Source organism: Corvus cornix, chromosome 1A (assembly GCF_000738735.6).
Source record: "Corvus cornix cornix isolate S_Up_H32 chromosome 1A, ASM73873v5, whole genome shotgun sequence".
Lineage (NCBI taxonomy): Eukaryota > Metazoa > Chordata > Aves > Passeriformes > Corvidae > Corvus > Corvus cornix.
In genome coordinates, this window is record NC_047057.1 from 49,958,651 (window position 1) to 49,977,592 (window position 18,942).

General features: G+C 47.2%; 2 protein-coding genes and 1 long non-coding RNA gene across 3 annotated transcripts; 1 reads left to right on the top strand and 2 right to left on the bottom strand.

Annotated features, from left to right (window-relative positions):
- Nucleotides 1–1,728: 1,728 nt before the first annotated feature.
- LOC109146081 lies at nucleotides 1,729–12,932 on the bottom strand. Its single transcript, XR_002047871.3, has 2 exons — nucleotides 12,815–12,932; nucleotides 1,729–2,350 (listed from the first exon to the last, which is right to left on the bottom strand). It is a non-coding gene; the product is annotated as an uncharacterized LOC109146081 (long non-coding RNA).
- RPS19BP1 (ribosomal protein S19 binding protein 1) lies at nucleotides 4,954–7,421 on the top strand. Its single transcript, XM_039571597.1, has 4 exons — nucleotides 4,954–5,027; nucleotides 5,116–5,256; nucleotides 5,520–5,617; nucleotides 6,734–7,421. The coding sequence occupies exons 1-4, from the start codon at nucleotides 4,979–4,981 to the stop codon at nucleotides 6,866–6,868; spliced, it is 423 nt and encodes a 140-aa protein (XP_039427531.1). The 5' UTR covers nucleotides 4,954–4,978; the 3' UTR covers nucleotides 6,869–7,421.
- A 2,336-nt stretch (nucleotides 12,933–15,268) lies between the features above and the next one.
- ATF4 (activating transcription factor 4) lies at nucleotides 15,269–18,324 on the bottom strand. Its single transcript, XM_010410607.3, has 3 exons — nucleotides 17,916–18,324; nucleotides 16,746–17,060; nucleotides 15,269–16,206 (listed from the first exon to the last, which is right to left on the bottom strand). Exons 2-3 carry the CDS (start codon nucleotides 16,960–16,962, stop codon nucleotides 15,359–15,361), a joined length of 1,065 nt encoding a protein of 354 aa, XP_010408909.2. The 5' UTR covers nucleotides 16,963–17,060; nucleotides 17,916–18,324; the 3' UTR covers nucleotides 15,269–15,358.
- Nucleotides 18,325–18,942: the final 618 nt, after the last annotated feature.

Genomic DNA, 18,942 nt, shown 5'->3' on the forward strand with positions numbered 1-18,942 from the left:
TTTGCTAGCGTGTAGTACAGAATAATAAGGTGGAACAAGCTAAATCAGATGTCTTCCAAAGCTGAGAATAATAGGGAAAAGAACAGTTGCTCCAAGATGAACCAGGATTCTTATCCACATATTCAAGCAGGAAAAATTACCATTTTTCAATGCCATAAGAAACAAGCAGAAAGTGAACTGATAATATTCGCATATGGAAGTTGCTTAAAACTCCAACTGATCTGTAGGCTGGGTTATTAGTACTTGAAAAGCCAGCTACCCACTGAGGCATGAGACTTAAAGAAAGCTATAAAACACAAACATTAGCATCAGAAAGCTTTCGAAGACAGCTTAAATCTCAGAAAGAAAGGCATTCTCAATCTGGAATGCAGCACCTGTGGCTTTTGCCATCCAAACTCAGATTATTCAGGCTCTAAGACAGTGATTTATTTGGGTGTTACACATTTAAATGAAGACCATTTGGCATTCATTTGGTCCCCAAAGTGCTTCAAAGAGCTAACCGAACTGACTTTTGAGGGATTGCAAAGTGATGAAATTTTAATTTTAGTCATCTTGGATGAAATTTTAATTTGAATAGAGGCCTTAAAACAGTATAATGAAATACTAATTTTTTTTTTTTTTTTTTTTTTACTGATATAGACAAAGTCTTATAACATTAAGTTTTTAATAGTACATACTAGTCTGGAAAAAGCTATTTGTAGGGTCTGCTCAACTGCTTTCAACAGTGACTGAGTAAAAGAAAGGCATAGTTAAATGTATGTATCGTGATGACATAAGGAGCCATGGAAACTCCTGCAAAGAGAAATACAGCATTTAATATGCTGTGCTCAGCATAAAGCAGATTTACCAGAAACAGGTAGTTGACTTAATCTAAGGTCAGCAGAGGATATTTTACAGTTTACGACATGGAGAAGAGATTATGTGATCCAAATGCCTACATTCCACAGCTATAGTAGAAGTAACATGTACTATACAGGCAAAATCCAGTTCACATTAAGAGATGATTGTACATCCCTAACACAAACCAACAAAATTATCTTGTTTAGCCATGTGGGGAAAAGTTGTGAGCATAATTCTCTACTAAGGTCAAAGAGCAAAGGAAGGCTCTGCACCTCTGTCTGCAGGAGTGTGACAGGTGTTGGTTGTACCAGAGCCACCCAGCAGAGAGAGGGCAGATGCCGTAATCACCATGTCTGGTAAGTCCAAGCACAGCTGCAGTCACAACAGAGTCAGGAGAAACAGCAACAATCGTGCCCTGAGAAAAGCTGCCAGATCCTGTTAAAAGGAGACCAAGAAATGTAATGTATTAATAATAGGTACGTGATTTCACAAAGTGTTAAAAACCCCACAGCCTACGTTAAACCATGGTCTTTGCCAACAGATCTAAACCTGGGGAATGGTCAAACCACAATGTGTGCATCCATTTAACTTCTTGGTGAACTAACCAGTTTCAAGAGCCTGACCAGACTCTGAGGTAGGAGACAATGCAGTTAAAGAAAGTGCCTTGCCTTCTTTCTTCAGCAAAGTGACCCCTGTGTGCTCATTAAATTTTATTCTGCAGGTAATTGCTGACTAAAATCTGTGCCCAGCCTTGCTGGTCGAAGGAGGAGTTGCCTGTATTATGGTTCCTTGCCACTAAAGGTATTTAATAAGAAGGGAGTCAGATTTTCTGAGATACCTACACAGCTGAGAGCATTATTAATTGGCACAAGAGCAATGGAAATGAGATGGTATTGGTAATGGTTTACTTTTGAGGTAGAAAAGGGGATATGTTTTCCACGAACAGGATAATAAATCAATGCAGCTTCTATCACACTAATTTGTTAAACATCTTTTGCAGTGTTGGTAACAAAGATGTTATTGCATCAGATGCCTGCATAAGGCATTTATGAGGTTTCACCCTTCTGACACAAAGCATGCGTAACAATGTATAGGTGATCCTAATAAATGATACAAACGTTGTGTTTAATCAGTAGAATAAGCTATCTTGAATACACTATGCGATATGAAACCATGAACAACTTACACAGAACCTGTAAGTTGTATTTTAGGGGCTAAAAGAGAGTGTTTGACTGATGAAGTATTTTTGAAAATACCTTCCCCATGGCATTGGCAGCTATCATTTATCTCACTCTGTCCAAGATGAAGATAATCTGGGTATACAAGCAGTAACAACTTTTCTGCTGACTATAACATTCTCTATTGTTTTCTTCAATTTCAGCAATAAGCTGATAAATTCAGTTTCTTCACAAAGCTATAATAACCTCCTTGTAATTTTGTGAGCTTTCACACAACTGGAAGGACAAATCTGGCAGGGAGTGAAAGCTGAGCAGGTTCAATTTTCCACCACCTATGAACAGAAAACAAGAAAATGGAGAAGTGTTACATACCTAGTGACTGTCCCTCCAAATCAATAAAAAATATATAGCTCATTAAAGGGAAAACTAAGAGTGAGAAGTGACATGCTGAACAAGCAGTAAATAGTTAATGTTCCCCAGCTCTGAAGCCAGGAATAGGCACCACACAAGTCCTGTCCAGAAAAATGTATTAGCACCATCAGCAGAAACTGACGCAGGATGCCAGTATCCATCCAGGGCGGGATTCAGAAGAGAAGGAACAATAAAAGACAGGCATTGAGGTGACATCTGCAGGGGCTGGAGAACAATTTCCAGAGAATGACTGTCTTTTAATAAACCGAGGTTTAACTGTTATCAGTCCCTGTTACAGATCATTACTATGAGAAACAATGAGAGCCATTTGTATCCCTTTCTCCCTGCAGGACATGTCTGAGGGAGAATAAACCTCTTTCCTCCTCCAGTGTCAGCTTGTTACTGGCAGCACTGGCTATAATTGAATAAGCTTTATTCAAATGATAGCTAAATTTAGCAGATATTAGCATGAAGTCTCTAGAGGGGTGAAAACTGGAGAAGAAAGCTTTAAACAAATAGACTAAAGTAACCCTGAAAAATAGATGCAATTTATGGCAGAGACAACCTCTCTGCCTGATGAGTCTAGCACAGTTAAATCTGGATTTTGGGGCCTTACTGAGACAAAACATGACACCATCCCCTTTCCTCCTGGCCTCCTGTGATGACCCCTGTGATGGCAGGACCCATTGTGTTGTCCACAAAATCAGATTCATTACCCAGTGTGCAACAAGCCAATAATTACACACTTTGAGAGACTTTGATTATTTATTTCAGAGTTGCGTGAGCCCGGGTGCTCTGTGACATTCCACAAACCAAGCACACCCACTGGACTTCCCACACCATCATTTAGAGGCAGAAGTTCAGGGTTTGTAACTTTCCCATTACAGCCCCTGTGTCGTGGTGAGTTAGTAAGAGTAATTACAGAACGCCAGCTAACATCTCTGTAGGTTCAAGCGAAGGGCCTTCACCTGGGCAGGAATCTTTTTGACCTTTAGGCACGACTTTTAGTATTATAGACAACATACACGGACCTTGAGTATTTTGCCAAGTTAGCAGTGTACACGCAGTGATGTCTATATAACCTAGGTCAAAGTAACGAAGTGCTTATATAGCTTGGGTTATAAGATATCTATGTAACCTAATATCAGTATAACTTAAATCATGACTTTTTATCAAAAAAAACCTGAAGAATATCAATATAACCTGAAGCATAGCCTTCTATACTTACATAGCCTGAATCACAGCTTTTACTTATGTAGCCTAAATCATAACTTCTATACCTATATAACCTGATGCTTATATAACCTGAATCATAACTTTTGGTACCCAAATAATCTGATACGAATAACTTTTTATACAATGCAATGGCTAGTATATAGTTAACTAGTTGTTTATGTGCAGAATAGAGAAAAAGAAAACAAACAAACAAAAACTTACCAGGTGCAGAGTTTTAGAGATAGATAAGTGTAGTACTAATGAGAAATTGGCAAGCCAAAGACAATTAGCCACAAAACAAAGAATTTAGGCCAGTTAAGACCAGATGGACTGAAGAGCACCGTAACTACGCATGCCCCAAAGTTGAAAAGTACAAATGCGAAGAAGACTTTAAAAGCCTTCATCAAAAACCCCCGAAGACCCCCGAATTGGGGAAGTGCATGCGCAGTGCAAAGAATTATCTAATAACCATGGGATCATGCTATGTAAATTAGTTCCTGTGTGTATGTGATGATGCTGTTATGACATAGCAACATTAAAGCAAAATTTACTGTATAAATATACCACCACACTTGACAAAGGCAGGTGAGTTAGGAGGAAAAATCCCCCTCACCACCAGCGCTGCAATAAACAAATACCTGCTCTATAGACATCGGTCTATGGGGATTTATTCTAGCCTATCTTTCGGGCATCAATAGATATACATCAACATCTTGATTTTATACAACCTTAAAGGTTGTTAGTTCCAGGATATCCTTGAGTAAGGGATACTAACTGCTATCTGATCTACTGACACAGAACATCTGGACTTACTGCCTCCTTAAAGCTTGTTAGTTCCTGGATGTCCTTGACTAAGGGATGCTGGGTGCTGCCTGTTCCACTAATTAAATCTTCGTTCTTGTTGATTAGCATTGAAAGTATTCAAAGACCTTGCATCAAAGAACACCCTGACTTCAAATAATCTTGATATTCACATAATCTAGCCCCAACCCCTGCCAAGTCAGGGTCACTTAGAGCAGGTGACACCGGAACATGTCCAGATGATTTTGAATGTCTCCAGAGACAGAGACTTCACGACCTCCCTGGGCAGCCTGCTCTGCCGCCTTAAACGCGGAGAAGTTCTGCCTCGCTTTGAGGCGAACGTTCGTATGTTCTAGCTGACGGCCACTGCTCCGTGTCCTGTTGCTGGGCGCCACTGACAGGAATCTGTCCGTCCGTGCTTACGGAGCCGGCGGTGCCGGCGCAGCCGCCCCTCACAGGCGCTGGGGCGGGCCCGGGCCCGCCGGGCCGCGCGGGGCGCTGTGGGGGCGGCCGGGAGCGGGCGCGGCGCGGTCATGTCGGCAGCGCTGCTGCGCCGGGGCCTGGAGCTGCTGGAGCCGCCGGGTGAGCCCGCGGGGCCGGGGCTGGGCGGGCGGGCGCAGGGTGGCTCCCCGGTACGGCTGCAGTGACTCCGTTCCTCTTCCCGCTGCAGCTCGGGCAAAGGCGCCGCCGGGACTCCAGCGAGGCCGGGCCGGCCCCAGGGCGGCGGGCGCGGCGAGGCGGAGGAAGAGGGCACCGGAGCCCGGCAGGAACAAGGCCACGGTTAAGGGCAGAGTCGTGAAGTCGGCGATAGGTGAGTCCCGACCCCTCCGCAACCCTCGCACCGGGCACCCTTGTGGTGTCCCGCAGCCACGCTGCCGGTCGCTGTATCCATCCCATCCCATTCTCCTGCATGGTGTCGCTCACTTTAAACGCAGCCTTATTTGTGGGCGTACCCCTATCCCGGAGCTGTAGCGGTGTCTTTCTCCCGGGGCTTTGCTGATCCTCCTGTGTCTCTCCTTGTGAGCTGCCTGGATGAGCAGGTGATGAGTTTTGTCCCTTTCTTCTTTGCCCCAGAGGAGTACCATAAGAAGAAGCCTGTGAATCACTTGAGAGAAAACCTGCAGTACATGTTGAAGGGACGGGTTGTTGCAGACAAAGCCGTCACAGAACAAGTAAGACTATAATTTCTGGCGGGGGGGGGGGGGGGGGGGGTCTGTTTCTACTGAGGAACACAGGTGAATGAATGGGAATCATCCCTGGATCTTCCAAATTTATACCTTGCACAAGAGAGTCAAGATTCTGTCTACAAATGGCCTTGAGGAATTCCTGTGTGCACTGGAAAAACAACTTACTAAGCTTTAAACTGTTGTTGATATGTTGCCCCCTATGATGTTCTCTGATACTAGGCAAAAATCACAGAATCATAGAATGGTTTGGGTGGGAAGGGACCTTAAAAGATCATCCAGTTCCAACCACCCTGCCATAGGCAGGGATGCCACACACTACATCACATTCCTCAAATATCCTGGCAGCTGTTGGCTTTTCTTAATTACCAAAGATATTTTGTATTTTCAGCTGGCAGAGGAGCCCTGGTTCAGACCTCCTCCTTACTCTGTCGATCAAACTGGCCTTCTCTGTAGCTGGAGGCTGATTAACAAGGAACCAGATGTGCTGCTGGCTCATGTAATAGGAATTACTTAGCCTCTTAAATGGTGTTTCTCATAACTTGAGAATTTCTTGAGTGGTCTTCCCTAAAAGGTAGTCTCATGCCAGGATTTGAAGAGAGGAATAGCTGACAGTGCTAGAACCTTGGGCTGTTAATATGAGATACAGGCTGTTAACATACATAAATAAATGAAATTGGTTTAGGCCAGTGTTTCTCAGGCTGGTGATTGTGCCAGGAGGTGACAGTGTATTAGAAAATGCTGAGGGAATTCCACAAACTTGTTGGGTTTTTGGGTTGTGTCATGGGGAACGGGGGTAAAAAGAAGGCCATAGTTTCAGAAAGTTCTGAATTGAAATCAATGTTTTTATCTCTGTGACAATTATTAGAAAGTAGTTTTCATATTTGACTCCAAATAACAAGTTGGTATCTGCTGTTGTCCCAGTGACCTGCTTTGGTTAACATCAGTGGTTTGCCTCTCACTTTTCTTTGGAGGCACTCTGGAAAATAGTAGGGTTCTTGTAGAACAGCAGGGATGCTGCAGGTGAGCTTGAGAATCCCTGTTTTGTGGTTTGGTCTGGATAACAATGACTGTTGTTTTTTTCCATCTTTGTATTGTCTGAAGGTTCTTGCTCAGAACAGAGGTAGGAAGTCCAAGGATCAGCCTCCAGAGAAGACAGAAAAGAAGAAGCCCGAAGGCACTGTGTTTACCGAGGAAGATTTCCGTAAATTTGAGAGGGAATACTTTGGGATACCATAAACATCCTGACGGGGGTTCTTGCAGCTCCAGCCTTTTTGCAGCTTCTCCAGCCTGGCACGCAGGCCTGGGCATTTCCTCAGTGTGTTTGAGATGGCACATGGGGATGTGCCTCTGCCAGCAAGTACCTCCGTGTCGGACTTGCAGAGCAGCTCTGGTCTGGGCAGAGCTTGTTGCTGGGCAGCTAAAGCCACAGAGGCGCTCTTGGCTCTGAGCTGTGTTGTCCTTATAATTATCTTCCTGCAGCCAGCATGTCTTGCATTCTTGATGTAGAAGGGTGGACTAAGCCAAATAAAAATCTTTTTCCCCTTCCTCAGGATATAAGGCTCCCGCTACCTGTGTTATTTGGCAGGGAGCATTGAAAGTACTGTATCTGAATGGAGAAATGTTTTGGACCAGCATTAGTAAATCTCTGGAAGGGAAGGATGTTTTGAAAGACTGTTAAACTTGAGTAACCCTGCAGTTTGGGTTCTTATTACAGCCCCTGTCAGGTCTGTCAGTCACTGCAAAAACTTTTTATATGTCATTTGATTAAATAATTGTTGCAGATGCTGTCTCTCTTTGCCTTTGTAGTAGTGATTATTATGGCAGGTGATGAAGACGAACCGTGTCACTGCTGTGATCCAAGCATTCCTCTCTTTAGGATGACTCAGTTGTGTGAATGGCCTCTCTGATTCATGTTGACACATATATTTAATCATCTCTCTGACATGCTTAGGCCTTCAAAGAGTGCAGGTTGGAATGGAGATGACTCCTCCATTTTGGCTACTCACAGTCTTCCCTCTCTGCAAGGAAGAGCTCTCACATGGAGAAAGTTGTCCTTTGGATGTTTATAGCAGAGTGTCCCACCGAGATTTAGCCATGCCAGGAGGGCACCACTGCTGAGTGTTGCCAGGTCCTGTAGCCAGGAGGGCTTGTGTTAGTCTCAGCATCAAATTAAAATCTGAGCCTGAGCTTGTGGTGCTGGGTTGAAGGGAGGTTGTTTTCTCTCGAAGTTCCCGGCTGTAACAAAGAGAAGGCCCAGCAGGTGGGAGTGTTGTTCCAGAAACTTCCTCACTAAACCACTCTGAACGTGCTTCTGGGGGGCTTCTGGCACTGCTTTTTCCTGTGCCTTACCTGAGAAGATGGGAAATGTGTTCCCTTGGGAAAAAAACAGCTAAGGAGAAGGACTAATTCCAAGCTTTGGTTGGGCTCAGGAGGTGATTACAAGGGGCTCGTCTGACCTGAGCAGCAGCTGCTTGATGCCAGCACAGGCAGGAATTCACTTATCCCTTCCCTGCCCTCTGATTACAGTTCCTGGTGCTGTCCTCTTAAGCCTGTGCCTCCTCTGTTGAGTTCTTTTTCCTCTTGTCTGCATGGGAGGAAAGGTTACTTGAATGTATGAGTTCCAGACAGGGGAAATAGTGAGCATACTGAAGTGTGTGTGCTGGAAATTGGGTAATAGCATGTGGGAGGGTATTTCTTGTAATAGGATCAAGTTCAATGATCTGCAGCCAAAAGTGGTAAATATAGAACAGTTCAAAGAACAGTTCCCCTTTTTTTAGTTTTTTCTTGCTTCCAAAAAAAAAAAAAACAACCCACAAAAAAACCCACAAAACAAACCTTTTTAAAAGAATGGAAGCACTATTGTTGGAAAAAATAGTTGAGCAAAATGTGTATTCAGCGCGTCTCCCTAAAACTTCTGCTCTGTGTGCCTGCTGCAGTGCATGTAAGCTGGCCTAACACAAGCAACTCTGTGTGGAGCTGTCATGAGGATAATTAACTGTGTGAAAAAGATGGCTGTGCCACAACTTGGCAGAAAGAAATAGATTTCTGGGGCGTTATTTTGTTTTAAGCCTTCATCTTCAGTATTTGGCATTTCCTATGACCCTACAGAGATCCCTCATGTCCTCTCCTGCTCCTCCTCTACCCATTCCTCCTACGTACCCTTGTTTCTGTGGTTGTTCAGCCCCTGGGCCCTTCTCCCGCAGGCTGAGGGAAGCAAAACCTTCCTTTCTTGCTCCAGAAAAGGGCAGGAGGGTAATGTGGTTCACTCTCTTTGTACAAAACGCAGCCTGTTTGTTTGCAAATGTAAGCAAACAGGAAAGCTCTTCTTTCAAAGTTAATGAGGAACTTTAAAGTGGGGCTCAGAGCAGTTCTCCACAAGGATAATAAAACCCAGATCAGAGGAGTTTCAAAGTTGGGTGGCAGCTCTCATTACTGGCTGGAAAGAGTATTAGAGCCAACACAAGTATCAACATACTTCTTGAGGCATTATGTTGTCAAGGAGGGTAAAGCTTCCTGACAGACTGAATTTTGCCATTTGAAACTAAACTTGATTGTACGGTCAACAGTATCCTTAAATAAATTCAACTTTATTTTGTGGGAGGAAGGAAAAAGAAGCAGAAGTGGATGGTGGCTCTAGAGATACCATCTGCAAGGGCAAAGATCTAACACGTTCCAGCCTTGGCTTTCCCCCTGTCTGGCAGGGTAGGAGCTCCTAGGAAAGAAGAGCAATGCCACCTGAGTAGTGGGTAGGTAAGGACAGGTGGTGCCCCCTGAGGGGAATATCTTCAAATGAGAGAGCAGAACAGGTATCAACCTGTTGTATGTGCCTGGTGTTAAGCTAAAGCCAGGCACCTTCTCATACTCCCAGCTGTCTGTCTAGCCATGCCCAGAGCATGCCGGCTCCTTGGCGTGGTGGAACCCCAGGAGGTAGCTGCCTTGGAGCAATCTGCCCCCTCCCTGTAAGTGTTCAAGGCCAGGCAGGAGGGGGCTTCAAGTAACCTGCTCTAGAGGAAGGTGTCCCTGGCAGGGGGATTGGAATGAGATGATCTTTAAGGTCCCTTCCAACCCAAACCACACTATGACTCCGTGATCTCTGTTCTTTGCAGCCAGACTTCTCTGCCCAATGGAATAGACAAGAAGGGGTTAGGGAAGCAGCAGCTGCCATAGCTGCTTTTCCTAGTTGGCCTCCAACCTGTTTCCCATGCTGGAAGCTGACAGCTGCAGCCCACAACAACCTTTGGACCTGCTGGACAGCATTTCTTCCCTGCGCATCTGCGAGCGGCGGCGCAGGGACGTGTCCCAGCGCTGCTGGGCCAGCGCCGCGTGCTCGCTGAGCTCATCAGGCTGCTGGCTCCCTTCCCAGCTCTGCGACACCAGCTGAGCATCCTGCAGCAGAAAATAGAGGTAGCTGAGCTAGGGAATGGTGAGGGTGCCATCCTACAGGGCATCTCCACCCACACGCAGCAGGGAGTCAGAATGGGCGGCAGCAGCGGCAGCTTTCATATGAATGCAAATAAAAGCTCTGGAGTGTTATTAGTGTGGTAGAACCTTTCCAGGGAAACTGTTTAGAATAGTTCCCAGATGCTCAGCCTTGAGCTAGCTTAGTGTGAATAAGATTCATCAAGCGTCTTAATGGCCTTTTGCTTCCTTGTTATGTGAATGGAAAGCAAATAAAAGGAAATTTTTTCCAGTGGGTACAAGCTAATGTAAGCCCATACAGCCTCTGCTGTACCAGCAAGCCTCCACATCCTTACCACAGAAAGCAACAACAGCTACTAACAGCACTATGTGTGTACTGGGGGGGGAGGACTGCAAAAGTAAACCAAGAAAACATGTTTGTTCAGGACACCAACTTCTTGCCTCTGAAATGACATAGCAGTAACAAACCTGGATGCCAACGAACTTGTTCAGGTAAATGAGATTGAAAACACTGAAAAGGCTTTAGGGGAAAATCAAGGGGTGGGGAAGAGTCCTAAAAACCTTAGCCAATCTTACCCTCTGAGGTTTTTTTCATGACGGCCTTACATTTCAGTCTTGATGATGATCAACACAGCATCAGCACTTACAGGCTCCTGAACACCTCAGGAAGGGGAGTGGTTTTTGTAAAAAGGGTGCACAGCAGCAGGGCCCTGAATAACTCAGAAAAGTTACAGCAAAAGGAAGTTTCTCATTTTGAGACATAAAGACCCATCAATTCGAGCTGAAATGAGGAGTGTGAAAGAAGGCAGGTTGCCTGCTGTCTGCTTACAGCTCAAAACGTGGAACTCCAGCCAAGGCAGGCTGGAGGGCTGGTAGGTTGGAGCGGGATTAAAGGTTTGCATGTCTATCTATAGTTATGTTAAATAGGATTAACAGAGCCAGCCACTAACTGGTGGGGGCAGGGGACATAAAAATCATGAAGGTTGCTCTGCAGCTGTCTACAGGGTTAGATGCACCTTTTTCTGAAGGAATAAGCTGTTGGCAGGGCTAAGCAGTACTGTAGCCAAGCTGGTCTGTCCTGAGCTGCACTGTTTGCATGCCAGCAAGATCATTTATCTCCTTTAATGGGAGGCAAAGACCAGGGCTCTTTCTCCACCTTCCTGCACACTGCAATGGAGATGTAGAGGAGTTTCAGCACTGGGAGATTCTCTGCCCTATATAAATTAAGCTGATGCATCTACTGCGCCTGGAACTTGCTCCTGCCATTCCTTAAAAGGGTGTGTGCGTGCAAAAAAGAGGAAGAGAGCAGCTGAAGGAGAAATGAGAGGCGGCTGGCCATCACTTGGAGGACATGCACCTCTGTAATAGGGAAATTGGAGCTTGTGGGTGCAGCCAGCTTCCTTCATTCAGTGACTTCATTCACTTATGACACTGCATGAGTGCACCGAAAATAATGCAAAGGCAGCATACCTGGGATACTTGAGCAGCCAAAACAGTATTGCCTAGGTCAGGGGACTGAATTCCTCTGTTAATTCTCAGGGCCTGAAGCATTTCAATGGGAAAGTCAGCAAAGGCGAACACTTCTGGCCCAGCAAGGAATGCTCATGGTAAGACCCAGAGATGTCCCTTGCACTGGAAATGAAGTGTAACAGGATTTTATGTGCAGGACTGCATGGCAAGGCTGTGAATACAGCAGGACAGAGAAAGGTAGGATATCCCCAGAAGCTACTTGGACCATACTGAGAAAAAATTAGTATGCCCAAGATGGAAATTATGCCTATAGAAGGACAATAGAGAACCTGTTTTTTTCTGAAGGCCTAAGTCTATGGGAAGATAAAGAAAACTGGTATTCTTCTGGCCAAAAATGTATAGATTTCCCACCCCCCAAAAAAGGCTATGAATGGACTACCACTGTGTGAAACTGTTTCCATCAGAATCAGCCACATTCTCTTTCTATAGTCCAGCTCGGGAGCACTGGAGGAGCATTCATCTCCCAAAGGACAGCCTGTCCTTGCAGCTATTTCTGGGCTTTCTGCCAGGGCAAAAGCTATTTGAAAGATTTTATCATCATTCTTTCTTCATTCCCCAACACTGCAGCTGTGGATTTATTTTTGTAAGCATGCTGCAAAGGTGCATCTGATTCTCCACACAGGCATGTGAAGAAGTTGTCAGCAGTGATGGTTTCCCCTTTTCATTTTGAAAGAGAAGGGCATGCACCTGGGTCTCTCTAAAGGCAGGGTGAAGAGGAAGGGAGTCATAAATATTGTGGTAACAGCAGAAACAAGCTTGTGAGAAGAGGCTTTGCAAGCAGTGAACTGCAAGAGGTTCTTTGGTTATGTGGGGGAACATTGGACTCCTATTTTACCATGAAGCACAAAATTGGCTGAGGGATAGGAGCCTGAGGGTCACGCATACTGTGTGTGTGAAGTCTACTTCACTGCCCTTAATTCAGAGGAGAAATAACCGAGGCAGAAATCCCATCAGCCGTGCCAACTTCAGATTTAAATAGCTGTTATATAATGCAGATTGGGGGAATTCTGCTGTTTCCAAGGTTGTAGAAGAACTAGGCTCCTCTGGCGGTAGGTAAAGCCTGCATTTCATGCACTACAATCTAATTCTGGACATGGTATCATGCTCTATGCAAGCTGCAAGGATTCAGTGGAAGCACATTTGTTCTGTGAGGCTGTGAGAAAAAGGAGAGAGCTCCTGCAGTTTGCAAAATGTAAAATCAGTTACTAGGCAGGAGGCTATCAGACTTTTTACCCTTGTAGGCTGGAGTTTGTGATGGCGTCCTGGGTGCTCCTTGGCTCCTGCTGCAGGCTGGACAAGCTGCTGGGCTGCAGAGTGGTGTGATGCTTGCTGTGCCTAACTGAAGCCTGGAGGAAAAGTCTAGATAAAAAATGCAGAGGAAGAGTCAGCCCTGATCTCCAGCCCCTGTATAATCTTAACTAAGTTACTAAGTATGGAAACACGGCGTCATTTCAGCAGGCGTTGCATGAGATTGCCATATGGGCTGCCTCTGCAAAGCCACAAGCTCGGAGCCTCGGCAAGCACTGAGTGCTGACTGCTCTTTGAGGGCAGGTTTCTGATTCTCCTACAAGGTGTTCTGTAAAGCACACACACGGCTGCAGAGAGCAAAGCGGCATGGATGCGTCACGCATTCCTTCTCGCCTGCTCCAGCTCTGATCTTCCTTCCCTGGAGTGAGTGTAATTTGGTAAATTGGACCTGCATACTCTCTGCAGGGCTGTAGGAACCAGAATCATGTACTTACTGGCCAGCTCAGACACTGCCTCATCTGCCTGCAGAGCATGGAGACGAAGAAAAATTTGTTTTAGCCATGAGTGGCTCACAGACAACCCTGCCATGGGGTGGGGAAGGGATAAATGTGCTGACAATGTTTCCAGGCTTTGGGAGAACTGAGTAAGGGCAGCAAAACACACGTGCTGCTTGCTCCCTCAGCCCTAGCTACTGCCAGGTGTAAGCAGAAATTGCTAAGGCTCTAAGGGAAGAGGAGGTGGTTGCCCTGTGATGGGAAAGGGGGATCGGTATGAGGAGGAGTGGAGGGTTTTCTGCTGCGCAAGGAAGCCACCAGCTCATAGACTCATAGCAGTTACTATGTTTTCTGTGGCTCAACTGAGACCAAGCACAATGTCACCTCAGGTGTAGATTTGACCAAAATCTTGGGGCTTTTCTCCAATTATCCCCATCCCCAACCTGGCTGGTGCAGCTGATTTGAAGGAAACCTATTACATTGGTCTGCCTCCTAAACCACAAGAGAGTCCCTTGTCCCTGCTTGCTGCCTCCAGTTTGCAGTGCATCCCATTCACACAGTACATGGTCACCAGCACCCTTACCCAGGAGATTTGAGACTACTCACACCCCTTGTCTCATGAAACCAAGGGGAAGGCCTTAGTTATCCACCCCACTCTCAGTGTGGCATGAGCCCTAACTCCGGACAAGGAGCCTTCTTGCTGTAATTTAAATGGCATTCAGCCACCCAGGCACAGCTGTAGGCACAGACAGGTGCCACTGAGGGCCTGGCCAACCCAGCCCTCCATGGCAGCAATCGGCTCCTGCTGCCAACAGCCACCTGTGCCATCCATCCGCTGGAGTAGCCTTCACACACCAGGGCACCCCACACAGCTGTTATCCCACGTCAGGTAATGGCTTGGGCAAGGAGCAAGGATGGAGGACTGTAGCCCTGACTTGAGAGCATAAGGAGCTGAAATGTCAAGCTGCAAGTGGAGAAACCTTTCTTGAAGGTTCCTTTAAGAACCTTTTCCCTCTCCACGCCAGCACTGGCTGGAGCCCTGATGCCACTGCACTGCATGTGTGAGCCAGCCAGGCTGGGATGTCCAGGCACCTGAGCTCAGCAGCTCAGGGAGCCGTGCTAGTGCAAGTGAGAAGGAATCAACTCCTCGGAAAGGACGTGCATGTCCAAATGCCAAAGCAATTAAGTGCTGTTAGATGGGGGTAGCAGTGGCAAAAAAAAAAAAAAAATTGAGCACACATTGATGCCTGTAGCCTTGGTAGAAGAAAGTCAAATTTGTATTTAGAGCTTAAAATTTGACTCATTAGTGGCTGGCTGAAGAAGCCAAGACTTTCACACTTGGGTACAGGAATGTGACCCATCAGTAAAAGCACTACAGTAACCCCACCCCTCTGGCCCAGTTCACACCAGTCTGACAGCTCCTGCTCATGGTTTGGGCACTTTAGAAGACCCACAGGCACATGAGGAACACAAGTGCAGTTAACACTGGTGCTTGCTCTGGGCTTGTCTCCTAGCCAAGCTGTCCATTTCTTTCACCAGCGTTCACAACTTTTGTCCCAGGACCCCCTCCCTCCCTTCAGAGACAATGTTTAAGTCTGAAAATAAAAACATCTCCCACCGCATTACTGACGTTTTGTCTTCCATCAACTCTCCAATTGTTTCAGGGGGCTTACAAATTAGCTGAAAACCCTGAGGCACCTCAGCGTGATCCCTTCTCACTTTAGAACACACATAAATTAGAGCAGGACAGGTCAACTTGGACACTTTATACAGAACGCTCCAGTTCAGAGCACTTTGGGCGCTTGCAGTGCATTCACCACCCACAAGCAGCACTAGTGTCACACTACACTCTCTGGCCACACACCACCTTGTCGTGCTTGGACTTACACCTGCAGGAGGTTCAGGCCATGCTGGTTTTACAGGTACCACTCATCACACACCATCATTGCACATTTACTACAAAATTATTTATTAGACAGCAATACACAGCTTTAGCAGGAAGCTTATATACATGCACACAACACTGCTGACTACCCTACTCAGGGACTCTAGTTCTCTTGCCCTTGGCCTTGCGGACCTCTTCTATCAGATCTTTTAAGTACTGAATTTCCTTACTAAGGGAATCTGCTTTTTCCTTCAGGGCCTGGTTCTTCTGCTCCAGCTCTCTGCACTCCCCAGACAGTGCCTCCTGTTCCGCCCTCTTCTTCTGCCGGTAACGTGTGGCAGCTGTCTTATTCTGCTCCATCTTTTTTAGTTTCTTATCTATTTTCTTTTCTCCTTTCACCTTTGCTGACACTACCTTCTCTGCAGGGTGATCGTATGGTTTGGACCGCACAGAGCCACAGGCGGCATCTGCAGGGAACTGGTTGCCATTGGGGGATCCAACTGAATTGGTGGGGCTGTGTTGGGGGGTTCCCAGGTAGGAGTCCGGGCTCATGCATATTCCACTATCATCAGAGTGGTTCTCCTCCTCTTTCTCAGACTTGGTGATCACCACCACAACAGCGGGGCACTCCCGCTTTCTTTCTCCTTCCAGAACATCCACTTCACTACCTAGTTCTAAACTAAATGAGTGGTCTGGAGTGGAAGTCAGAGACCCTGGGGAGAGGGGAAAAGACCAAAGGGAAGCCAATGGGGCCATTGAATCAGCTCCAACTGGGGATTCGGGGACATGAGTGATTACATTATTTATCAGTGGAAGTTCTTTGTTGTGAAATTCCTGGATGGTAGCGTTAAATAGATCACACGTGTCTTCCAACGTGGCCATCAGCTCGTCTGGTGAGACGGTGGCTTCCAGATGTTCCATACCTAACAGGGCATCAAAATCAAATTCCTTCAGATCCATCTTCTCCACCATCCACTCCATGCCAGAGAAGGCATCCTCTGCACATTAAAAAAAATAAATTGCCACTTCAGTATAATGCCATGAAGAAAAGGCATCAAATAAACCACCACACTCAACACAACTCAAGCTTTTGAAAATCATCTAGCAGTTCATCACTTTCCTCTTTCATGTATTAGCACAAAATGAGTAAATTTTAAGGGAAAAAATACTCTTTCCCTGAGCTCCTAAAAACTGTAGGGTACAATGTAAGCAACCATTGAGACATTCCAACCCTCTTACTTTAAGACCAGAACAATCCAGGGGCACTGGCAACATACAATCATGCTTCCTTACTGTTACCTATGCCAAAACACAGTACCATTGGCAACTCTCTGTTACTGCAAGGCCACCACAAGTGGCACTTTACCATAACCAGCAACTATGTGTTGTGTAAGCAGCATAGTACACATGCCTTCCAAGTGGAGGTAACACGTAAGATTGCGTTCAGATTTATGAAAAGCTAGCATTTATTTTCAACTGGAATGTTACTGAGGTATTATATAATTGATGCCCTTTACAGAAATAAGTAATACCTTACCCTGGCTGCTATCTATGGTGTTGCCTAAACTGTCCACAGCAAGCCAATTGGAGGAGACTGCCTTAGCCTTGTCGCTGGAGAACCCATGCGAACTGAGGGGCTCGGCCACCTCCAGGTAGTCATCTAGGAGTCCCAGACTTTCCTCAGCCACCGAACACGGCTGGCTGAAGGGGGATATTGAATCCCCCAACAGCATGTCGTTGTTCAAGAAGCTCATTTTCGTCAGCTTTTAACGCTTTGACGTCGAAGGATGTAGATAAGCACAGGGTCTTTTCGTCGACTACAGCAATGCTGCTGTGCAGTGCCGTGAAAAACCTGCGAACAGAACTTAAACTCATCAGCATCTGATCTGAGCAACATAACAACCTTTTAAAGCAACGGTCCCTCAGGAAGTATGACAAAACTTTACAGATTATCTCACTTCTTTATTTCTGTGCTGCTGAGCGTCCCCCGCCTCCCTCAGGCCCGGGCAGGGCCGGTCCCGCCCACCCGCCGCCATTTGGCAGTCCCGCCGCCATTTTGTGTCCTGCCACGTTTCCACCGCCGCTCCAGCACCACACAGGGAGGGCTGTGCGCCCGATGGCCAGGGCAAACTTAACACTGTGCCACTGCATTATTTAACATTGGTACTGCTGCCAGATTATTATTATCAACGCCCGTTCATCTATCCGTGACTATACCATGTGGTCCCTATACCCAAAACCCTAAAACCTCTAATGCCCCATTTTCCCGTAAGTACACCAGCACTTCCCCTCGCGCGGGCAAAGAAACCCTCCCTAGGAATGTTTCTTTACTCCCATGAAAAGCCGAAGAACAAAAAAAATTAAATTATAAAATCCTAGGTTTTTCCAAATCAGTGTTTCTCGAATTACAGAAAGTACAGACGTTCCTCGTAAATGCTTTTGAAAAGGCATTTCCTGCTGTTTCTGACACTCGCCGCACCCGAAGATACCGAGCCGTACACGGATCTCCCCAGCTCTCTACAATTTCGGCTTAACTAGTTTCTTTACATATTATTTTGTGTACCTAGGTATCTCACCCCGCTCCCCGTAAGATACCAGTTACCACCACGCGCGATAAACCCACCCCAAAAGCCCATTTAAAGAGAGTAACAGAACGCCTTTTAATACACAAGAGAGGGAGCAGCCGTCCCTCACACACGATACTCACGCCATGGTTGCAGATGCCGGGGATGTGCTGAGGCCGCCGCCGCTGCTGCTGCGCCTGCTGCACTGGCCGATGCCGCCGCTGGCCCTGCCGCCTTAAAGAGCCATGGCGGCCGGGGGAGGGGGGCTGCTCGTATCCGCGCCGCGCGGGAGGTGCTGCGCACACTGACACGGACAACGACACGACCTCAGCTCCCGGCGACAGGAAACAATGAGGTGGCAGCGCCGGCGCTCTGCCTTTATATATGAGCCGCCTTACCAAACAAGGTGCGGGCGTGAGGTATCCTTCCGCCGAGCGTCACCTGCCCGTCACCAGCACCTACCGGCCTGTCGCCTGCCTTTCTGCGCTTCTCTCTTACCGTTCTGCTACGAGTTAAACACAGGAGCCGCCGACAAGACACCGCGGCTCCACGCCGGGGCTGTCACGGAGGGACTATATGATGTATACATGCGCGCCGACCGCTCCCCCCGTCGGGCGCGGCCGTGCCACGTGACCGGCGGTACTGAGGACGCTGCCCCCGCCCCCCCCGCGGGGAGCGTTGGGGGAAATTTTACCCGCCAACAGAGACGCGGAGCTCGCGAGGAAGACGTCACGCAGCTCGCCACGTGGGAAGGGCGGCGCTCATTGGCTACGGGCGAGTCGTTCACGTTCCCCGTGAGCTGTCATTGGCCAGGGCCCGGAGGAGACCAATGCTGAGGGGAAGGGCGGGGGGGAAGAGAAGAAGGAGAAGGGGCAGGGAAATGGCGGCTGGACGGGGGAGGAGGATGGGGAGGGAAGGCGGGAGTAGGTCGAGAAGGAGCAGCCGGGCAGGGAAATGGTGCCCGCCCACGGCAGCCTTGCGTTTTCCCTGACATGCCCCTCTCGAAGCAGTGTGTGCTCCCCACTTAGATTTCCAACGGCCCCTTTTGTTCCCCACACAAAGCCCTGCTGAGCTCAGGCGGGGGCTGGCGGCTGCGCTCCAGGCTGAAGTGCTGGCATGGCGCCCCTGAGGCGGCGGCAGCCCGCCTTGGCCTCCTGCTCCCTTAGATAA

Bases quoted from the DNA above. Each gene is read 5' to 3' on its own strand.
- RPS19BP1 (XM_039571597.1), top strand. From the start codon at position 4,979: ATGTCGGCAGCGCTGCTGCGCCGGGGCCTGGAGCTGCTGGAGCCGCCG. The intron at 5,028-5,115 runs GTGAGCCCGCGG...TTCCCGCTGCAG, and splicing joins GGAGCTGCTGGAGCCGCCGG to CTCGGGCAAAGGCGCCGCCG. The intron at 5,618-6,733 runs GTAAGACTATAA...TATTGTCTGAAG, and splicing joins ACAAAGCCGTCACAGAACAA to GTTCTTGCTCAGAACAGAGG.
- ATF4 (XM_010410607.3), bottom strand. From the start codon at position 16,962: ATGAGCTTCTTGAACAACGACATGCTGTTGGGGGATTCAATATCCCCC. The intron at 16,207-16,745 runs GTAAGGTATTAC...TTTAATGTGCAG, and splicing joins CACCATAGATAGCAGCCAGG to AGGATGCCTTCTCTGGCATG.